The sequence below is a fragment of the Pan troglodytes genome, chromosome 3 (assembly GCF_028858775.2).
Source record: "Pan troglodytes isolate AG18354 chromosome 3, NHGRI_mPanTro3-v2.0_pri, whole genome shotgun sequence".
In the NCBI taxonomy this organism is placed as follows: Eukaryota; Metazoa; Chordata; class Mammalia; order Primates; family Hominidae; genus Pan; species Pan troglodytes.
The window spans coordinates 104092267-104114132 of NC_072401.2; the positions used below are offsets into that span (position 1 = coordinate 104092267).

At 38.4% G+C, this 21866-nt stretch overlaps 1 protein-coding gene across 5 annotated transcripts in view; it reads right to left on the reverse strand.

Annotated features, from left to right (window-relative positions):
• Positions 1-1630: 1630 nt before the first annotated feature.
• The window catches only part of MANBA (mannosidase beta), a 129520-nt gene continuing 109284 nt past the window's right edge, over positions 1631-21866 (reverse strand). For all 5 annotated transcript variants that reach the window (XM_001169005.6, XM_063808980.1, XM_016951932.4 and 2 more), the window contains 5 exons: positions 20683-20847; positions 9853-9997; positions 6005-6147; positions 4925-5182; positions 1631-2419 (listed from right to left, as the gene is read on the reverse strand). In XM_001169005.6, the coding sequence (XP_001169005.2) occupies positions 2195-2419; positions 4925-5182; positions 6005-6147; positions 9853-9997; positions 20683-20847 (936 nt within the window). In that variant the 3' untranslated portion in view covers positions 1631-2194. The remainder of the gene's footprint in view (positions 2420-4924; positions 5183-6004; positions 6148-9852; positions 9998-20682; positions 20848-21866) is intronic.

Consider the following 21866-nt stretch of genomic DNA (forward strand, 5'->3'; position numbering starts at 1 on the left):
TTAAAAGTGTGCGGCACCTCCCACCCACTCTCTCTCGCTTGCTCCTGCCTTCGCCATATGACATGCTTGTCCCTGCTTCGCCTTCTGCCCTGACTGTAAACTTTCTAAGGCTTCATCAGAAGCCAAGCAGATGCCCGGTGCGATGCTTCCTGTACAACCCGCAGAACTGTGAGCCAATTAAACCGCTTTTCCTTATAAATTACCCAGTCTCAGGTACAGCAATGCAAGAATGGACAAATACAACCACTAACAGAAAAACCCTATCAGAAACTCAAAGTCAAGAGTAAGTGCATCAGACTGTATTCCTGCATGGCAAGATAAATCTATGAAAACAGTAAAAATGACTAACTGTGCTGCCACACAAGAACTGTGGAAGAATGTTTTGGCTACTATTATTCCTTAATAGGAATAATATGTGTACGGCACATTTCTTTTCTTTTAGAAGTTGTTGTCAGCATATATTTATGTCCTTTAATTTATTCTTCCCTTACAAATTATTCTTTTCTGGTATTATTTTCAGAAAGAATTTGTTGAAGAACTTACTTACCATTTGCCTCTCTTCACTTCATTTTTACTATTGCTTTCTGTACTAACTGGGTGATAATGAATGTGATGTCAAAAGTACAATCACCATTTACTTAGCATTTTAATTTGTTCCAGACCCTATTTGTTAAGTCCTCACACCTACCTTTGAAGGTGAGGGATCATTAGCTCCATTTTACAGAGGTGGAAACCACAGTTCAAAAGGTTGAATTGTTGCCCAAGGACACACAGTCAGAAGCTTCAGTACCTGGATTTGAATCTAGAGACTGTGGCTGGAAGCCTCACCCTCTCCAGGACACCGAGCTCAGGCCCAGGATGATGCTTCCATTACAGAGCGTCACTATGTGCCAATCTGGGGCCCAGCCCTTGAGCTAAATTATTTTATTTATTCTTCAAAACAAACTTACAAGGTGGGTGTTACCACTCCCATTTAGCCACAAGAAAACTGAGCACAGGAAGTTAAGTAACTTGATTAAGGTTACAGAACTAGTAAGGGCAAACTACAAAGTAAACTCTGGCCCATCGGCTTGAAAGCCCCTTCTCAGGGCCCCTGGCAGAACATGCACAGGTGTCAAGAAGAGCAGTCCTCCCTGCCTCGCAGCAATGCGTTGCTAAAACAGGATTTACAATAGTCATAAGAACATGACATAATATTTACCAAGTAAGACTCTACAGAGTCCCAGCCCTAAGTCCCCTTATCCCCTCGATAAGGCTGTGTGTGTGTGTGTGTGTGTGTGTGTGTGTGTGTGTGTGTACAAAATGAGGATACTCAGATACTGAAGAAGACTGGATTGTCTGTAGTTACTTTTAGAGTCACTGAACATAATGCTTCTCATTTTTAAAACCAAAACCACTAATAATATCTTAGTTTTAAAGCCAAACACTCTTTGCTGGTCCATTCTATAACCAATTACATGACTGTTTCCAGAGAAAACCTTTCACATGTCTTAGTTTAGATTCTTCAAACTCTCCCGGTTTACCAAGCAGAATAATAACGAGAACTAAATGGAAATTAGGGTCCAGCACAGTATTGGGCAAAATTGAATATTTATAGAACGGTTAAATAAGCCACAGATGAAATATCAAGTTGTCAATGTAATTTATATAACTTTTATTTTTATATAATTTCACATGTACAGAAAAATACCCATATACCTTTACCCAAATAGCTACCACCAAGAAATCTCTGTTGTAACATTTCAATCGCCATTCCCTCTGAAATAATAACAAAGCACTTTATTTGAGTATTCCGTATTCCCCAAAGCTAGCTGTGAAAGACCTACATCACCTCAAAACCTTCCATTTGGTTCCATAGATCCTGCCATGTCACATTCTTGTAACTAGCTGCAGGGCCATCTTGTTATAACTGGTTCATGTCGTGCTAAAGCTGAGAGGTGAAGGGCTAAAAACACAGTCCTGGCACAGATTCCAGGACACCCCGGCACAGGCTTGTTTGAGGACATTGCCTGGGTAAACAGCCTCCCCTGAAAGTGTTCAGTGTACAACTCTTCACAGAGCAATCGCTCAGATGCGTGGCAGCACGCAGACATGTCTCTCGGCTTCTCTCCTTGTCTCTGTTGCCTTCCTCTCCAGTCGGTGCTTTAGAAATGCTTTATTCCCATTGTCCACTGAAAATACAACCTAGATTCCTTCAGTAAATATCTGTTAAGGAGGTCACATGAAAAGACTGCTCCAACTCATTCTTGCTGGTGGGCTCCCAAGGGTAAAATAATATAGTTCGTGTCTTCTCAGTCATGAGGAAACCATTGTCACTAAATCTCCCTGGGATGCTTCCTACATCCAACCAAACAAAGGGGGCGACAGCTGAGGTCTCCAGGTCAAAAACAAATATGTCACCTTGCTGAGAGATGATGGCCTGAAAAAGAAAAAAAAAATGAATGAAGTGAAGGATGAGGGAAGAGTTATATAGTCTGTATACAGTTCCTGTAAACATTTATGTGGGCTTAACAAGGAGTCCACTTCCCACAACTTTGGTTCTACAACTGCTAAAGTGCAGTTTCAAACACAAAACAATACATGGAAAATGACTACAGGCTATGGAACGTTACCAAATTATAATCACAAATCAAGGAAATACATCGTCTCCAATCATTAAGGAGAATATTTCACAAGAAGCTCAAAGCTTTACATCTTTTACAGTTTTTCTCAGAGCATCATCAAGAGAGCAACATTTTTACATACAGCCTGGGTGGTTTTAATGACTTCCTAAGGATATATCTGGACCTAGCTACAGAGCCCAACTGTGGAGCTTACATTCAAGTCTCCTGAAAAGATCCAGCAATCTAGAAAGTCCACTGCCAGAAATTTACAAAAGCTCTACCATTAGAGCTTCTCTCTTTTACTGCATAGTTAAGTCAAGTCACATTATTAGCATTTTTTTTACATGTGTGAATTCCACAAAATAGCAGCAAAAAGAGACAGTGCAATTTAAATCATGTTGGCTCCATTCCTCTTAAGTAGCCGAATAGCATATGCCCAGAGTGAGGATGCGCTGCTCCCCAGAGTGGGAGGGTTTGCAAACCTCTCTTAGTGTGAGCACGGAGCTGAGTGCAACCTGGTTTCTTAATCTGTGCATTTGTCATGCAACATCTCAGTCTTACATTATATGTTATGTGTGACATAAAGAATTTCAAAGGGCCATTTTCACTATATATAATTTAGCCTTACATATTTGTGTAATATGTTATCATTCAGGGTTCTGAGTTATACACAAGGAAACCTATATTGACAGAAGCAGAAAAGAAGCTTAATAAAGCGTATCAGGTAGCTCTTCAGGATCAGAGACTCAGGCTTGAATTTGGATGGCAAATTCCCAGATCACACCACCCAGCTGTTCCAGTGAAGGTCCTAAAGCAGCCACAGGAAGAAGGTTCATGTGGCTCATGCCAGCCTGCCCAGGAAGCTGCCAGGGTAGCATCAGCTTCTGCTGCTCCAAGACCAAGGCTGAAAGAGATGCTGGTGTCATGCTTATGCTGGTTATCTTTGTTGGATTGGAAATCTCCTCTCTGTATGTCTGACTGCAGAGCCTGGGATTCCAGCTTGCACCCTGGCTTCAGGCAGACGGGGAGAACAAGTTTCTGGCATCTCCCTTGAGAAAAGAAGCCAAATACCTAGTCTATATTAGCCCCGAATTAAACATTAACTAATAGCATTATTACTATCATTTTATCTCTTTAAGAAGGACAAGTCTCACTGAAATCAAAATGAGGTAGAACAAAGAAAGAGCCCTGCTTTTCTCCCACCCCAATTACCCACCTCAAGGTAATGAAGGCCTAACTCAGGAAATAAAAAAATTCGGTTTTCAAAATCATAAGTTTAGAGACTGCAAATTCATCCAGTACATAGTGTTTTTTTTTTTCTTTTTTGGAAAAAAATATATGTAAGACTGTCATTTTCCTCTGTTCTCTATTAGTTGTTACAGATAACTTGGATTTTATTATGTGACTATAGAAAGAAGGTATGTTTTCAGTTGTTAGGCCTCTTTCAAATAAAACACAAGAATTAGGTGTTTTTATATGATTATTTCTAAATTAAATGTAGAAAATCCCTTTCTATGAAGTAAAAGTGTAAAACAAATTTAAAATTTTCTAAAAACAGAGAAAGTAACTTTCTAGAAAGATATTTCCTGAGTGTCCAGAAGATAAGATAACAAAATTAAAAACATATATACGTACATATACTTCCAACTGCTATGTGTAGGGGAGAAGGAAGGAAAGGTTTTCAACCTACTAGACAAATTCCAAATTCTCCAGCTGCACAATTTTTATAACAACACATCCTGATCATCCCATTTTTATATCTTGGCAATTATAAAAAGATTTGGTGATTGCGCTACTTTGAAGCAATAAATCAAAGAGACTAGAGTGAATATTAATAGACTCTACTTAAAATTAGACTGCGTCAGCTGGGCTCCAATGCTTCCCAGCTACAGGACCTCGAGCTCATCACTTAACCTCCTAAACTGGCTTCCAAACTTACAAAATGCAGATGGTAATGCCTGGAGCTGTGGTGAAAGTCAGAGACTATGCAGTGAAGCACTTAGAACACAGCCTGGAACCTAGTGGCATGCAGGCAGTGGTGATGACTCGAGCCTCCTCTCCCATCACTGCACCTGCCCACTAAGGAGGGGTGATGGGACAAACGAGTAGTGGTCACCAGCAACTCTGACAAATCCTGGATTCGAAATAGAAATCATTTGGTGTTTGCTTTTAGTGGGAAGAGGCCAATCTTCCCCCAGGCCTCAGGTAAACTCAGCACCAAGGGGGACACATGCAAATCTCAGGATGCAAGGAGCTGGCCCAAGAGCAGGAGAACCCCACAAGGCCACAGTCCCCTGCCCTCCGCCATGACCTGTGCTTACAGTGATCTGCGCCTTGCAGAGCCCCACGGCCTCCTTCGGTGAGGACAGGAAGTGGTAGTTGGTCGGGCTCAGGAGTTCATGGTCAGCTGAAAGGTAAAAGGAAACCACACAGCTTTCCCGTGTGCAATTCCCACATCTCCTCAGCAATTCAGACACTGGCTCCTCATAAAGGCAGACAGCCTCTCCTCCTTTCATCACAAAATGTTCAGTCACATGAGAGCACATGGGCTCCAGGGAGCTCCATGTATGGACTCTCACCTGGGGAGAAATAAAACAGAATAAAAACAGGCATTCTTGGTTGCTATGTTTTTAAGGAACAATAGTAGTAATAATTGCTGAAAGTCAGGTTAGCAGAAATGGTTAAGAGACTATGAAACCTGAGTTTTAATCCCAGTCCTGCAAAATACTAGCTATGTGACTAAGTTAACTTCTCAGTCTTCATTTCTTCATATGTAGAATGAAAATAACAGCAGTAATGTCACAGGCTGTTGTGAGAATTTAAAAAAATAATCCACGGAAGGCACAGTACCTGGTGCGTTGTAATTTTTCTGTAAATGTGACCTATTTTCAGTGTTATTAGTGTCCTCCAAACTATAGCCACCTAAGACTTTGAGTTTCTAGCCTTTCTTTTTACCTAAATTTGTTTTTTAAAACAAATTTGCTTTCCACATGCGCATTCTAAATAGTTTTACTGATTTTCACTATAACATGCCATTTTTAACCATTTCTTTTTATAAAGTTTGGACTATTTCCAGCCTCTCACAATTATAAATAACCTTGCATTTAAGGGGCACTTTACAGCATATGTGATTTGCTTTCATCTAGTTATTTTATTTGCTACTCATAGAAATCCTGTAAGAAGAGAGACTGGTATCATTTTACTGAGGAAGAAATTGAATCAACAAGATGTGAAGGGTTTTGCTTATGGTCACATGATAAATGGCAGGGTTGTAGCCTGAATATATGTATTCTGACTCTAAATTAATTTCTCTTTTATTTTCCCAAAAGAATGTAACCAAACAACTAAAGAAATCATCTAAAAGTCTCCTTCGATCTTAGAAAACAATCCAAGTAACTTACAGTGAGTGTCATCGAATAATCCGAGTGAAGATCTGACACACCATAGATATAGAACGTGTTTTCATTCTCAAAGCCTACTGGCAACAGTGGAGCAAAGAAATTCTGAGCAAAGTAATGAAGCATTTTCCACTTTCCTCCGTACTCTGAAAATAATCAAGAGTGTCAGGAGACGGCAAGGTCAAGTAGTCAGAGAGGCATTGTCCAATGGCCCAGCTGTGTGTGGCTCATCGGGGTTCTAAGGGAGTGAGCATGTGAGGGAGAGTCAACAGTGGAGGGCACCCATGTTTGTGAAGCGCTCTGAGCACTCTGGACATTATGTCATGTCACCCTCACAACATCTGGGCAGGCACTAACGAACCAGGGCAGGCATTAACGAACCATGCTGTTAGGCAATTTCATCATTGTGTGATCATAGAGTGTACTTAAACAAACCAAGATGGTATAGCCTACTACACACCTAGACTATATGGTATAGCCTGTTGCTCCAGGCTACTAACCTGTACAGCATATTGCTGTGCTGAATACTGTAGGTAATTCTAATCATAGAAATGGGACAGTGAAAATACAGTATTATAATCTCATGGGACCACCATCATATATGAACTGTGTTGTTGACTGAAATGTTATACGGCGCATGACTGTATATAATAACTTATAGATTCTAGGTAGCTATTGATTGCTTTAGTATATAACCATTTCGGGTGATAAGAGATAACAAATACCTCCCCTACCGCATGCACTAGAAGCAGTGGATTTATTGAGCCAATCAACATGGGGCTGTGAGGCCCCCAGAGCAGAAGCAGATATAGAAAACTTGTCACAGCTTCTCCCGGATAACCTTTTTGTCTAGTAAGTACAAGGAGCTGGTGATCCTCCTCAGGCAGGCAGGATCCTGCCAGGGTTTAGAAAACAGCCAAGCTCTGGTACTTGGGTTTTCCTACTGTAATATTATTATATATACATATATAATTTTTCTTCTACAGTTAGATATGGTTTGGCTGTGTCCCTACCCAAATCTCATCTTGAATTGTAGCTCCCACAATTCCCATGTGTCGTAGGAGGGACCTGGTAGGAGGTAACTGAACCATGGGGGCAGGTCTTTCCTATGCTGTTCTTGTGATAGTGAATAAGTCTCATGAGATCTGATGGTTTTATAAAGAAGGAGTTTCCTGCACAAGTCCTCTCTTACCCACTGCCATGTAAGAAGTCCCTTTGCTCTTCCTTCGTCTTCTGCCATGATTGTGAGGTCTTCCCAGCCATGTGGAACTGTGAGTCCATTAAACCTCTTTTTCTTTACAAATTACCAGTCTCAGGTATGTCTTCATCAGCAGCATGAGAACAGACTAATACAGGTTCCTAGCTCACAACTACCATAGCCCTTGTTACAGACTCTTGTTATAATGCCGAGAAGCTTTAGGACTCAAAAGCAGGCCTCAGAAAACAGATTCTATCTCTCTGATCTCCTTCCCTCCTTTCACCAGCCCAAGGCAGGACTCTAATCCGATTGTGGGTCATAAGACACTCATTCAGAAGGTGTCCTGCCTCATACCCTGGAGGAGGAAATGCTTCACAGAGAGGCCAAGAAGTTGAATGGACAGGCCTTGCTGTGTTTCCCCACTCAGTCTAATGGTATTAGATCATACCCGCTTTGTCCAATCACATTTCTACATGGTTAGCAATCATGGCTGTCCAGTGAAGTCTCCCTATAATGCCCAAGAGGACAGAGTTCAAAGAACTTCCACATAGCTGACCATGTGAAGGCTGACAGAAAGAGGAACAAGTACTCATCTACATGCCTGGAGGGTGGCACACCCCAGCCTCACAGGGATAAAGTTCCTGCACTCAGGACCCTTCCAGACTTCACCCCATATATCTCTTCATACGGCTGTTTATTTGTGTCTTTTAAAACATCCTCTGTAATACAGGAGTCAGAATGTTTCCTTGAGTTCTGTGAGCCATTCCAGCAAATTAAACCCAAAGAGGGGGTCATGGGAACCCCAGCTTGAAGCTGATCAGTCAGAAGTTCTAGAGACCCAGACTTGCGACTGCTGTCTAAAGGGGGAAGGCAGCTTTGTGGAACTGAGTTCTCAACCTATGGAATCTGATGCAATCTGCAGGTAGATAGTGTCAGACTTAAACTGGAGGGCACTCGCATGGTGTCCACTGCAGAAGTGATTGCTTGCTTGGTGTGTGTGGGAAGTTTCCCATATATTTGGTCACAGAAGTCTTCTGTGTGGATTGTTGTTGTGGAGTGAGGGAACTAACAAAGCACTTTTAGGCCAGGTGCGGTGGCTCATGCCTGTAATCCCAACACTTCGGGAAGCTGAGGAGGGTAGACTGCTTCAGACCGGGTGTTCAAGACCAGCCTGGGCAACATGGCAAAACCCTGTCTCCAGAAAAAAAATACAAAAATGAGCCAGGCATGGTGGTGTGCAGCTATAGACCCAGGTACTCAGGAAGTTGAAGTGGGAGGAAGGCTTGAGCCTGTGGGGTGGAGGCTACAGTGAGCCATGATTGCACCACTGCACTCCAGCCTGGGCAACAGAGTGAGACCATCTCAACAAAAAAACAAAACAAAACAAAAAACCACTTAGAGTTTGAGTGTTTTTTTTTTCCCACAGATCTACTCTTCCTGAGGAACTCAGGAATAATCTGCATGGGATCACTTAAAGGAATATTTACAAAAATTGGGCTCTCCCATTTCTTGAATCGAACTCAGTTTCAGTCCACAACCTCATCCACAGACAGAAAGCAGGATCAGTATCCAAGAGTCTCTGAACAGTTATCTCTTTGCCTACCTTTCCAGCATCCCAGAAGGATTTTCCCCCCAATTCTACCCCTGATTCTCATTGAATGCTCTCTTATCTGGTTGGTGCTGATAAAGAGTTTGGTCAGAGAAATTTGATTAGAAATCCAATTCTCTGTAAGAGTCATCCATCTGGCACTAATGAAAACATGTTTGGAATGAATTTCTTTTGATCTGCATTCATAGCCAGTTTAAGAGCCTCACCCCTGCACTCTAGCCTGGGTGTCAGAACAAGACTCTGTCTCAAAAAAAACAAAAAGAACCTCACCCAACCTTTCTACTTTGTGGCCTTGCCTCATTTTTGACCCCAAACTATTCTTTACATTATTAACTGAACTTTGTTTCAAGTCACCTCTAGTGAAGGGCAAAGCCTATTATTCCTTAATTTTTTTTAATGTACCAGAATAGATGGGATAATTCAAACTGCAGGTTCCATGCCAGTCATCTCACCTGTTGCTAGTTGAACTGTTTCAACTGGTCACCTTTCCCATTCGGGATTCTGCCTCTACTAGCTTTTCCCCAAGAGCTAAATAGGGTGTAATAAAGATGGCCTTCAGAGACATCTTCATTATGTCCTTAAAGGACCTCTTTATTTGTCCTTAAAGGTGAATCAGAGAAAGGGAAACTTTAACATATAACCGGGCCAAACTTCTACCTGATTGAATTCTCCAACACAGAAGAAGGGATGCTTAAGTTCATGCTTCTTTAGCCCCGGAATGTCCTCTTAAATAAATTCAAAATTCTATGCAGTAATAACATGACACATGGCTGAGACTTTTGTATAGGAATCTATCCCATGCTTAGCCTGCTGTTGCAACTTTGCACAGCACAGAACTCATAATTAGGTTGACCCTAAGGCTCATGGAAAGGCTACTAAGGTGAGTTGGGTGGCTGTAGTTCCTAGGCGGGCTTTTTAAAGAATGACTCTTTTGGTCATAGTTCTGCCTGGGCTAATCTGACCCCTCCAGCTCTGTGCTTTCTCAGTCCCTCTCCCCACAGTGTTGCTTTCTCTCACTCGCACAAAGAACGCTGAAACACTTACCAAGAGAAGCCCAGGAAGGAGCTTGCCAGATGTCATTCAACTGCCAATAAAGTGCCCCCATCGTGTGCCCTTGCTGATCCACTATCTCGCTGCTACTACGGCGGTAGAATTCAGTTTCTGTTTTGACACACTGGGCCTGCATCACCTGATTCAGGAAAACATTGATACACAGGTGTTATTGTTTGATGTAGACTGCCTAGATCTGAGAAAAATACAGGGTTTAGTTTTGTTTTGGGTTTTTTCTTTTTGGAGCAATTTGGATAAAATTAGGGAATTTAATTAGTATTAGGAATACATTATACTAGATCTGTAACTAGCCCCTTAGCATGAGAGAAGCTGTTGTCTGTAACAGTGGGTTTGTCTGGTAGACTTGGTGTTTCATTATGGTGACAATGGAAATAGGATGGTGTAAAAGGTTCTCTGCTAATGATAGTGTAGGCCGTAAAGAAAAACAAAGACTACGATTCCAGAGCAAATGCTATATATAGTCCAAAACTAGATTATTTTCATTGAAAAATTTTGCGAATACCTACATAGCTATTTTTAAGAAAAACTTTTACTAGAAAAAATTCTATAAGAAAAATAACATTGTTATTATGAGTCTGATATTATCCAATCCCTAATTATTTTTTCTAGTCAAACAATTGTTTTGATGTCATGATTTTTGGTAATGTAAGATTTCTCATGAATGCAATTCCTTCGTTGTAGCAGAACAGATGGCAAATTGCAGCAATGAGACAAATGAATTTAGTTCTTGTTTAAGAGACACTAAAGAACTTCACACGGGACCCTTGATTGCTGACACCATCATGGAAAAATCAGTCTCTTTTATCGCTGCTGTTACCGACACATATGAATCACATGCTCTTAGCCTGGAGTTGTGCTGAGGAGGGGCTCATGAATGGACCACTGAGGAGAACCCAGAGATGGTCAGAGCAGCGAGGATTTCAGAGAACAAGAAGGCCTTAGAATAGGGCTGGGGTTTTCACAGAGGAATAAAAAGAATGGTGCATATGGCCACCAAAAGACTAAGTCGAGACGCTTTCCTATAAAAGCAAAAAAGCTCAGATAAAGGTAGAACCTTTAAATAGAGGAAGGCTGACCAGTAAGGAAGTCATAGATGAGGTTATGACTTACATGAGTCACAGCCATCAAATTCCAGAACGGAAGCAAGAAGAAATTGTGGTCAGTCAATAAATATTTAATAAGAACCTGCAGGATATGTTACATACTGAGAATGGTGGGCACCCCTCCCAGAAAAAAATGATACAGCCCACCATATGGAGCTTGTCAGCTTGGGTAGAAGACAGTCCTTCATCAAAGAATCACAGAAAGACATGTAATCATTAAACAGTACCAATGCTAAGTAGAAGAGGTATGCAATGTTACAAGCTCATATGGTGGGGCAATTGGGCAGAGCTGTAGAGTGAGGATTGGCCTAAAAGAAGAGGAATGGGAAAAAGAGAGAGGGCAGAACCTTCCAGAGAGGACAATACGCCATTGGAGGAGGATGCCAGGTCAGCTAAGAACTGAAGGAAGGCCAAGAAGGCCTGAGCACAGGAAGCCGGGAGCAATGGAAGAGAAGCTGGTGAGAATTGCAGGGGCCGGACCTTGGAAGGCCACATGTTGAAGGTGTTGGTGTGCATCTTAAAGGCAAATGGAGGTCACAAAAGGCTTTTGAACTAAAGGGTGATGTGAGCAGATTTACATTTCCAAAAGATGACTGAGACTACTGAAGGAGGAAGGGATTGCAAGGGGGCTAGAGTGGATTTAGGTAGACCATTTAGGCAAGAGATGGTTTTAGCTATGAGCAGACAAAGCAATGTCTTCTCATTCAGGAACCAGACCACTAGGACCACAGCAACAGTAGCTGGAAAAAATGTTCTAAAGCAAGAATCTCACAAAGCAAGCAGCATTGGTGCCACCTCAAAATGACCATGGCCCCTATAAACATTTGAGTTTTCAGTCTCTAAACTATATCAATTTTCAGCATTATCTGCAAGATATATTTATTTCTATATATCCATTCTAACATTAATCTCCTCACTATAAGTTATTTTTTCCTGGTTTAATAGGTAAAACTTATTAGTTCCTTAGAATTTTCAAAATTCGAAAACATTTTAAATGCAAGTAGGATTCCTAACCCTCACTAGCAATGAAAAGAAAAGAGCACAAAGTGGCTCTATCTAGTAGCCTCTCTTACAGGAAATTAGCATGAAAGCATAACCAAGACTCTTTTGTGCTCCAGGCTCTGGCACAGTGCGGTACACTCCACACACAGATGGTACCATGCTAATAACATGGACCTGAATCTATCCAAACCAGTGGGTACCAGTCAAGGCTAATGAATGACACCTTTGTTCATAAAAATGCAGAAGGCTATTGCCCACTAAACTTCTTAAAGGGGTGTTGTACAATCCTAGTTCCCTGGAAAATCTCTAGAACTTCCCCTTCCCCTTTAAAAACTGTACCTATATTTACACATCCATGCATCCTTTCCTAAAAAGGGCAATATTTACACATAAGAGGGATAAATGCTTAGTCATTTTCTAGGTTATCCAGTCCACTGTTAGCAGACAAATGAATTTTAGTTTTAAAAATATGCCTATTTGGCTGGGCGCGATAGCTCATGCCTGTAATCCCAGCACTTTGGGAGGCTGGGGTGGGTGAATCACGAGGTCAGGAGATGGAGATCATCCTGGCTAAAACGGTGAAACCCCGTCTCTACTAAAAATACAAAAAATTAACCGGACGTGGTGGCACATGCCTGTAGTCCCAGCTACTCGGGAGGCTGAGGCAGGAGAATGGCTTGAACTTGGGAGGCAGAGGTTGCAGTGAGCCGAGATCAAGCCACTGCACTCCAGCCTGGACAACAGAGTGAGACTCTGTCTAAAAAAAAAGAAAAGAAAAAAAATGCCTATTCTCAGCAGCTTGCTTGATTACACTTATGAAATGAGTCTCCTATGAGAGACAGATGGTATGGTGAGAAGAAATTGGATCAAGATATGAAGACCTAAGTTCCAGTTCCAGCACTGCCACTGGTGGTTGCTAGCTGTCTTCCAAAACCAATATCCCTTTCCTCCAGAGTGACGGAGTTGTAGCTGGACTACATTTTCCAGAAACACACCCCAACCCCTGGGACTTTGAGTAGCCATGTGACTAAGTTCCCTCAATATCTATATCCTTTATTTACTAAAATTATCCCGACACTAAGAATCTTCCAATAAAGCTGTTTTTAAAACCAAGATATAATTCACATACCATAAAATTCATCATTTTAGAGGTTATAATTCATTGGTTTTTAGCACAGTCATAAGGTTGCACAACTCTTTCCACTATCTAATTCCAGAATATTTTCATCACCCCAAAAAGAAACACCATACTGGGAAGCAGTCACTCCCCATCCTCCCCTCTCCCCAGCTTCTGGAAACCACTTAATCTACTTCCTCTGTTCTGGGATTTGCCTATTCTGGACATTTCACATAAATGGAATGATAAAATACGTGGCTTTTGTGACTGGCTTCCTTTTTATTTCTGAATAATATTTTATTGTATGGAGACGCTACATTTTGCTTGTCTATTCGTCAGCTGAAAAATTAGGTTATTTCCCCTTTTTGGCTACTATGAACAATGCTGCTATGAATCTGTGAACAGGTTTTTGCATGAACATATGCTTTCAATTTTCTTGAGTATATATACCTAAGAGTAAAATTGCTGGGTCATATGGCAAACTCTATGTCTAACTTTTTAAGGAATTAACAAACTGTTTACCGCAGCAGCTGAACTATTTTACATTCCCACCAGCAACATATGAGGGTTCCAATTTCTCCACATCCTTGCCAATACTCATTATTTTCCTTTTTTAAAAATTTGTAGATATTGTAGTGGATATAACTGGTATCTCACTGTGGTTTTGATTTGCATTTCTCTAATAACTAATGATGTTTTGGGCATCTTTCTATGTGTTTACTGGTCATTTTCTTTAAAGAAGTGTTTACTCAAAGCCTTTACCAATTTTTCAGTTGGGTTGTCTTTTTCACTATTGAGTTCTAAGAGTTCTTTATATATTCTGGATGCTGGATCCCTATCAGACATATGGTTTGTAAATTTTTTCTTTCATTCTGGGGATTATCTTTTCATTTTCTCGATAGTGTCTTTTGCCATACAAAAGGTATTTTTGTTTTCTGTTTTTGATGACATACAATTTGCCTATTTTTTCTTTGGTTAATTTATTTGATGGCAAATTTAAGAAACTGTTACCTAACCAAAAGCCATAAAATTTATACCTATGTTTCCTTCTAAGAGTTTTATAGTTTTAGCTATTACATATAGATCTTTGATCCATTTTGAGTTAATTTTTGTATATGGTATGAGGTAGTGGTCTGAATTTATTCTTTTGCATGTGGATATCCAATTGTTCCAGCACCACTTGTTGAAAACATGATTCTTCCTCCCATTTTATTCTTTTTACCATTTGGAATGCAAATTAGTACAGCCATTATGCAAAACAGTATGGAGGCTTCCCAAACTATTAAAAATAGAACTACTATATGATCCAGCAGTCCCACTACTGTGTATCTATCCAAAGGAAATGAAATCAGTATGTTGAAGAGATATCCACACTCCCATGTTCATTACAGCATTATTTACAATAGCCAAGATATGAAATCAACAGATGAGTACATAAAGAAAATGTGATACATTCACACAATAGAATACGATCCAGCCTTAAAAATAAAGGAAATCCTGTCAGTTGTGACAACCTGGAAGAAACTGGAGGACATCATGTTAAGTGAAATAAGTCAGGCACAGAAAAACAAATACTACATGATCTCACATATACATGGAATTGAAAAAAGTTAAACTCATAGAAGCAGAGAGTAGAATGGTGGTTACCAAGGGCTGGATGGGGGAAAGAGGAAGTACCAAGGAGATGCTGGTCAATGAATACAAAATTTCAACTAGGAGAAATAAGTTCAAGAGATCTATTGTACAACATGGTAACTATAATTAATAATGTATTGTATATTTGCAAATTGCTAACAGGGTCGATTTTAAGTGTTCTCACTACAAAAAAGATAAGTATGTGAAGCAATGCATATGTTTAATAGCTTGAATTAACCATTCCATAATGTACACATATACCAAAACATCATGTTGTACACCACAAATATATATTTTTAATTTATCAATTAAAATAAAGAAATATTAATTTTTTTAAAAAAAGAAAATCAGTTGACCATAAATGTATATTCGTTTCTGGAGTCTCAATTTTATTGAATCAATCTATTATATATACCTTGTCTTTTGTCATTACCACACTGTCCTGATTACTACAGCTTTGAAGTAAGTTTTAAAATCTTTTTTTCAACAGTATAAGATTTGTCAAATGCTTTTTCTTCATTTATTGAGATGATCATGTATATTTTTTCTTTCTTTACTAATATGGTTTATTACACTGATTAACTTTCATATGTCGAATCAATCTTGCATTCCTGGGATATTTCCCACATAGTTATGGTATATAATCCTTTGTATATGCTGCTGGATTTGGATTGATACCATTTTATTGAGGATTTTTTTCTGTCTACATTCACAAATGATATGAATCTGTAGGTTGCTTTTCATGAGATATGTTTGTCTGGTTTTGGTATCACGGTAATGTTGGCTTCACAGAATGAGTTAAGTGTTTCCTCCTCTTATTACTAATTTTTTTAGAGAGTTAATGAGGGGTTTCTTTTAATTCTTCTTTACACATTCTTAGAATTCACTAGTGAAGCCATCTGGTCCTGGATTTTTCTTTTTACGGGAAGGTTTTTTTGTTTGTTTGTTTTTGTTTTTTAACTAACTCAATCTCCTTAGTTGTTATAGGGCTATTAAGATTTTCTATTTCTTCTTGATTCAGTTTTCATGGGTTGTTTCTCTAGGAATTCATCCATTTCATCTAAATTATCTGATTTGTTGCCATATAATTGTGTATATATTCTCTTATCACCTTATTTATTTTGGTAAGGTGAGTAGTAATATTTCCTCTTTCATTCCTGACTTAGTAATTCAAGTGTCCTCTCTTTTTTCTGGGCCAGTCTAGCTAAAGGTTTGTCAATTTTGTTGATCTATTCAAAGAACTAACTTTTGACTTCATTGGTTTTCTCCAGTGTTCTAATGAGGTCTTTATTTAATGTGCCAAATTTCTGATGCCCACTTTACTTAATTGCTGAAAATTACTGTTAACAATTTAACCAAACACCATTATCGCAACTGTGAAGGGATAGAATATTACAGTTTAAAAAGCAGAAACCCTACTCCATTCATTGCCCTGAGTCCTTAGGCAAAATATTTAACTTTTCTGAGACTCTGTTTCCTCATGTATGAAATGGAAAGAGTGATATGGGTGTCTGGAGATAATGTAAAAATTAAATGATAAGATTTACAAAGCAGTTCATGACCCAGGACCAGGCATTTAGTAGATACCCAAAGAATGCTACATATTTGCTTGATTATTCAATTACATGATGCCTATACAAACTCCTAATATATAATACACAATGTTAGTGGTCATTCTTTCATTCCCCTCCTTTGCCCACCCTACTCTCATCTTAAAAGCTCAGTATGACCTGGATCTTCCATCGTGTCTCAGTGCTACTTACCAAACAAATAACCATTCCAGGGCAGCAGGTATCATCAAAACCTGGGCCTACAGCATCACCTACCTTTTGTCCGAGTTCTTATGATCAAGTTACTTACAGCACAGGAAGATAAAATGGGCCTCTAAAGAAAATGAGTTTCTCAAGAACATCCCCAAGCCATCATTAGATATTCAATAGACACATGAAGAATAAACAAAAGCACTAGAAAAGGCTGTAAGCTAAGGGCTTGGTAATTAATGTCCTTGGCCTGGCCTGCTCTCTTAGTGGCCAATAAGAGGCCGTGCTGGTAGAGTAAGACGCTCAAAAGTTAGTTTAGATATGTTCATTTGGATAGTTGGTCCTCAAACTAGAGAGTGAGATCTATCTAACATAGCTAAAGAGGGTGTGCTCACGTATATGGGCTATTGGGAATACAATATAACAGGGCAAGGGGGAGAGTAAAAGGTAAGGCAAGATTATCCTGGAATACTAGGAGAATTAAAGAGGCAGGAGCCCATAGGGATATCTTAGACAAAGAGAAGATAGGGAAGGATCCAAACGTGAAGAAATTTACTGGACAGTTTTCTCAGCTAAGACTTTGCTGACAGTTGCAAATATTCCTTAATTAATAAATCGTCTAAAAAGTGGCACATAGGCAAGCACTCTGTTCTTCAGAACAGTATGACAGACTATGAGAAAAAGAACAGGGGTTGGAGTAGGAACATAGAAAATGGAACAGAGAAGGGTTTTATTTCTAATACACAGATTAAAGAGGACTGTTCTAAAATCAAAGTAACAAGGAAAAACCCTAAAACCCTAACATTTTCTGTCTGTATTTCAGTCAAGAAAATCTGACACTGAAAATAAAACAAAATAATCATAACCCTGATTTCTTTCATCACAGATCGCATCTAGTATGTTGGAAAGTGCCAAGGTAGACACTAACAAGCCACACGAGGACAAGTCCAATTCCGAGCCAAAGCCTGAGAGGACACTAGTGCTAAATTCTCAGACAAAACCATCACCAACAAAAACTGGCAACAAATAACTCCACTTGCATGCCCAGTTCCTAACTATGGACCTTGAATGCTGATAAGTTCAGAAAAGAAAAATTATTTCTATCAGTTCTTGGAATATAATTTTGAGGAAAAGAATAAAGTTAGAGTAATAAACAGCTGGAAGGAGGAAATCCAGCATAAAAAACAATAGCAGAAAAGTCTCTTATACACACACACACACACACAAATAATAATCAGCCTATTTTATATATCAGAACACTTTAACAGAGTATTATCTGTGGAAAACTTGAAAGATAAAGTGCAACACTTTTCAAGGGACAGATACCAACATTGCCTTTAACCTTGTGTTCTGGTAAGTTCATGAATTACATATAACCCTGGCAAAACTTTCCTAACCTATAAGATTATGATTGAAACATTAAAATTCTCCTAATCATTTCATCACCTTCTAAAAAAGATTATTCTTTCAGCTTACAGTTTTCTGCTTTAGTTTCTATCATGGGGTTTGTGTTTTCATACAGGAGAAAACTGATGAAGGTGTGAGCATGAGTTTGGATTAAAATTCATACATTTTTAGATACTAAGATAGGAAAATTTAACTGCGATTATGTTTTTAAAAATTTCCTATCTACTTCAGATCAACTTTATTATTGGGATTAGGCTTTTACCTCCTCTCTAAGAACTTTAAACAAGTATGGCAAAACTAGCAGGTAAATAAACAGTGACTTTAATGGAGTCTTAAGTGTGGTCACAGGTTCATGAACTAAAATAGGCGAATGAAAAAAGTAAAATGAAAACATTATCCAAAATTCAGTTTGGCAGTTTCTTAAAAAAATACACATAAATGTGTTATATAACTCAGAAATTCCATTTCTACCCTTTGAAAAGGAAATCTATGTCCATACGAAGATTTGTATATGAGTATTCCTAACAGCATTATTCATAATAGCCAAAAATTGGAATACGATATAACAAATGTCCAGCAACAGATGAACCTGACGAATGGATAAGCAAAATGTGTATAACCATAAAACTGAATAGTATTTGGCAAGAAAAAGGACATGAACTACATGCTATAACATGGATGATCTTCAAAACCTTTATGCTAGGTGAAAGAAGCCAGATGCAAACGATCACATATTGTATAATTCCATTTATATAAAATGTTGAGAAAAGTAAAATCTATAGAGACAGAAAATAGATTTATGTTGTCTTGCAGCTGGAGGTGGGAAAGGGGAGTGACTGTAAATGGGTACAAGGGATCTTTTTAGAATGACAGAAATATTCTAAAATTGGATCATAGTGATGGTTGCACCACTCTATAAATATCACTTAACTGTACCCTTAAGATGTGTGAATTTTATGATATGTCCATCAAAACTTGATAGAACTGTTTTTAAAATCCAGCAAGGTGCATGCCATAACATTCACAAATCTTTTGATACATGCATACATCCATGTGACTACCACTCACATCAAGATAGAAAACAGAAAGTTCTCTTGTACCCCTTCCTAATCATTGCTCACACCCTCCTCCACAAGAGTAGTTAATACTACTTTGCTCTCTATCATCTTGATTGTTTTTTTTTCTAATCTGTACTTTTTTCTATAATATACTTAAATTTCAATATAAAAGAAATCAGTACAGTTATGTATCCTTTCATGTCTGGTTTCTTTTACTCAATGTAATACTTGCGAGACTCATCCAAGCTGATGCTGATTATCAGTAGTTTATTCTTTTTTTATTGCTGTGGAGTATTCCACTGTACGAATATACTACAATTTGTTTATAAATTCTCCTGTTAAAGGATATTTAGGTTGTTTCTACTTTGGGGCTATTGTGAATAATGCTGCTATGAACATTATTTGAGATATCCATTGGTGGACATATTAACTCATTTTTCCTAGGTGCATAGCTAGGAGCAGAAATACTGATTCAAAAGGGAAGCAAACATTTAGCTTAGGTAGAAACTGCCATAAAATTTTCCAAAGTGGTTAAACAAATTTAAACTCCTACTAACAATGTCTAAAATTTCCAGCTGTCTCGCTTCCTCACCAGCAGTTGTTATTATCAATCTTTTTAATTTTAGCCATTCTGCTGGGTGTGTAGGGGTATACTGGTATGGCTTTAATTTGCATGTTCTTGATTTAAAACAAGATTGGGCACATTTTCATATATTTATTGACGCTTTGGATATCTTCTTTGGTGAAGCTCCTGTTCAAGATTTTTGTCCATTTTTAAATAGATTGTCTGACTTTTTCTTATTGCTTTATTCTGGATACAAATCTTTTTATCAAATATATGAATTAAAACTATTGGCCCCCAATTTGTGGCTTGCCTTTTCTCTCTCTTAATGGTGTTTTTTATACTTAAGGGTGTCCATAATTTCAATGGAGTATAATTTATCAATACTTTCTTTTCTAGTTAGTGCTTTTTATGTTCTATATAAAAACTCTTACCTATCCCAAAATCATGAAGCTATTCCATGTTTTCTCGAAGCTTTATTGTAGTACCTTTCATATTTGAGTCTTCAGTCATTGGTCAAATGAAGTTTCTAAAATTTATTACTATTTTTTAGAGATAGGGTTCTTGACATTTTGCCCAGGCTGGTCTCAAACTCCTAGGCTCAATCAATCCTCCCACCTCAGCCTCCCAAGTAGTTGGGACTACAGGTGTGTGCCACCATGCTCAACAATCAAATTAACTTGTATATGGAGTCAAGTTCATTTCTTTTCCCATAAAGGTATCCACGTGATTCACCACTGTTTATTGATAAAATGATTGTTCTCATACTCAATTGTGGTGGCATCACAGCCATAAATCAGGTGTCCATATTATACAGCGATCTGTTTCTGGACTCTATTGTGTTCCATTGTTCTATTTTATCCTTGGGAAACGGCACTGTCTTAATTACTAAACCTTTAGAGCAATCTTGAAGTAGAGAATATTTTCATACACAATTTATTTCAGAATTTTGTGAGCTGTTTTTGTAAGAGAGGCAAATGCCAAAAATGAACTATTTCATGTCCTATGTGTCATCATATATATTCTTTGAAGAAAATAAATTCCTTAACCAGTGGAATGAAAACCTGAATATTTTTCACCATATATGGCCTACAAAATCTACATAATCTCTTACATTAATTGCAGGAACCTGTTCAATCCTAGAATGAAAACAACTTACCTGAGTAAGGTAGATGGTATCTTTAAATGTGCGTAATGGATCTGTGCTTTGGGGGAGTTTGAAATGAAGTCCAGCCTGATAAAGCATTTGTTTATTACCACCTTCGTGATGTTGTCGATGAAGTGAAAACTTGCTATTGAAAGACCAGTCCTCTGTAGACGAGACCTTTCAAATAAAGAATAAGAATTAGAAATCTGAAAGTTGGCAGTAAAACTACTTTTCTATAAGTTCCTGACAAACCTGGAAAGTATCCTAAACACTAGAAAAGACCTCGAGGTTTGTTCTGTGGCTCCAGTTTCATAAATGTTTTGCCATCCTACTTGTTGCCAGTGAAGGACTAGTCTTGTGGAAAGTGGAATCACAAAACCAGGGTTTGGTACATATATCCTCCCTTCCTCCAACTAAGAAAGTTATATTTTGGTGTTTCTCTTAAGACTCTTGTTTTATCAAAACATATTCCTGGTTTTTGAAACATTCACTATATGTATTTTTAAACATCATTTTATCTACTTAGGTAAACATTTTATCTAGTATTCGTTTGTCAAAACTTAATAGAATGCAATCAACACTGTTAAAACTGTCACAATTCTTAAATAGGAATAAAACACCTATTACACTATAATAGGAATATTATGAGAGTAGATGCTTTAGCACTTACACTGTTCACTTGTTTCTCAGTGATTACTAAGTGAAACTGATATACATATGTTTAATTTTTATATAGTTGAAGACACAAACCAAATAATGTTACTTCTCTCCCCTAAAAAATCAATTTTTTATTGTTTAAGCCAGGCCCAAATTATAGGATCTTTATTTTATCCCCTAACTTACAGGATCTTTCTTTTGTCATCAGCTCAAATTAAAAAACAAAGTAAAAAATCTCACATATGTTGGAGTATACTGTCTACAAAAAAAGAGAAGCAATAATTCTGGCGTCTAGGCCTATAATTTAATGCACTGTGAGCATTTAAGAAAGAAGACAATTGCTGGCTACATCTGAAAATATCCAGAGTTTTAATTCAAGTTACACAGACTTTGAAAAAACATACTCTGCCCCTCCACCCAAAAACCTGAAAATTAAAAAAGCTTAATCCCTGTTCATAAAGTGTGACTTCTCATTCCCAGTAATCAAGCAACACATGGGCCCATTACCTTAAAAGGAAAAGGTTATTCTTCAGGAACTG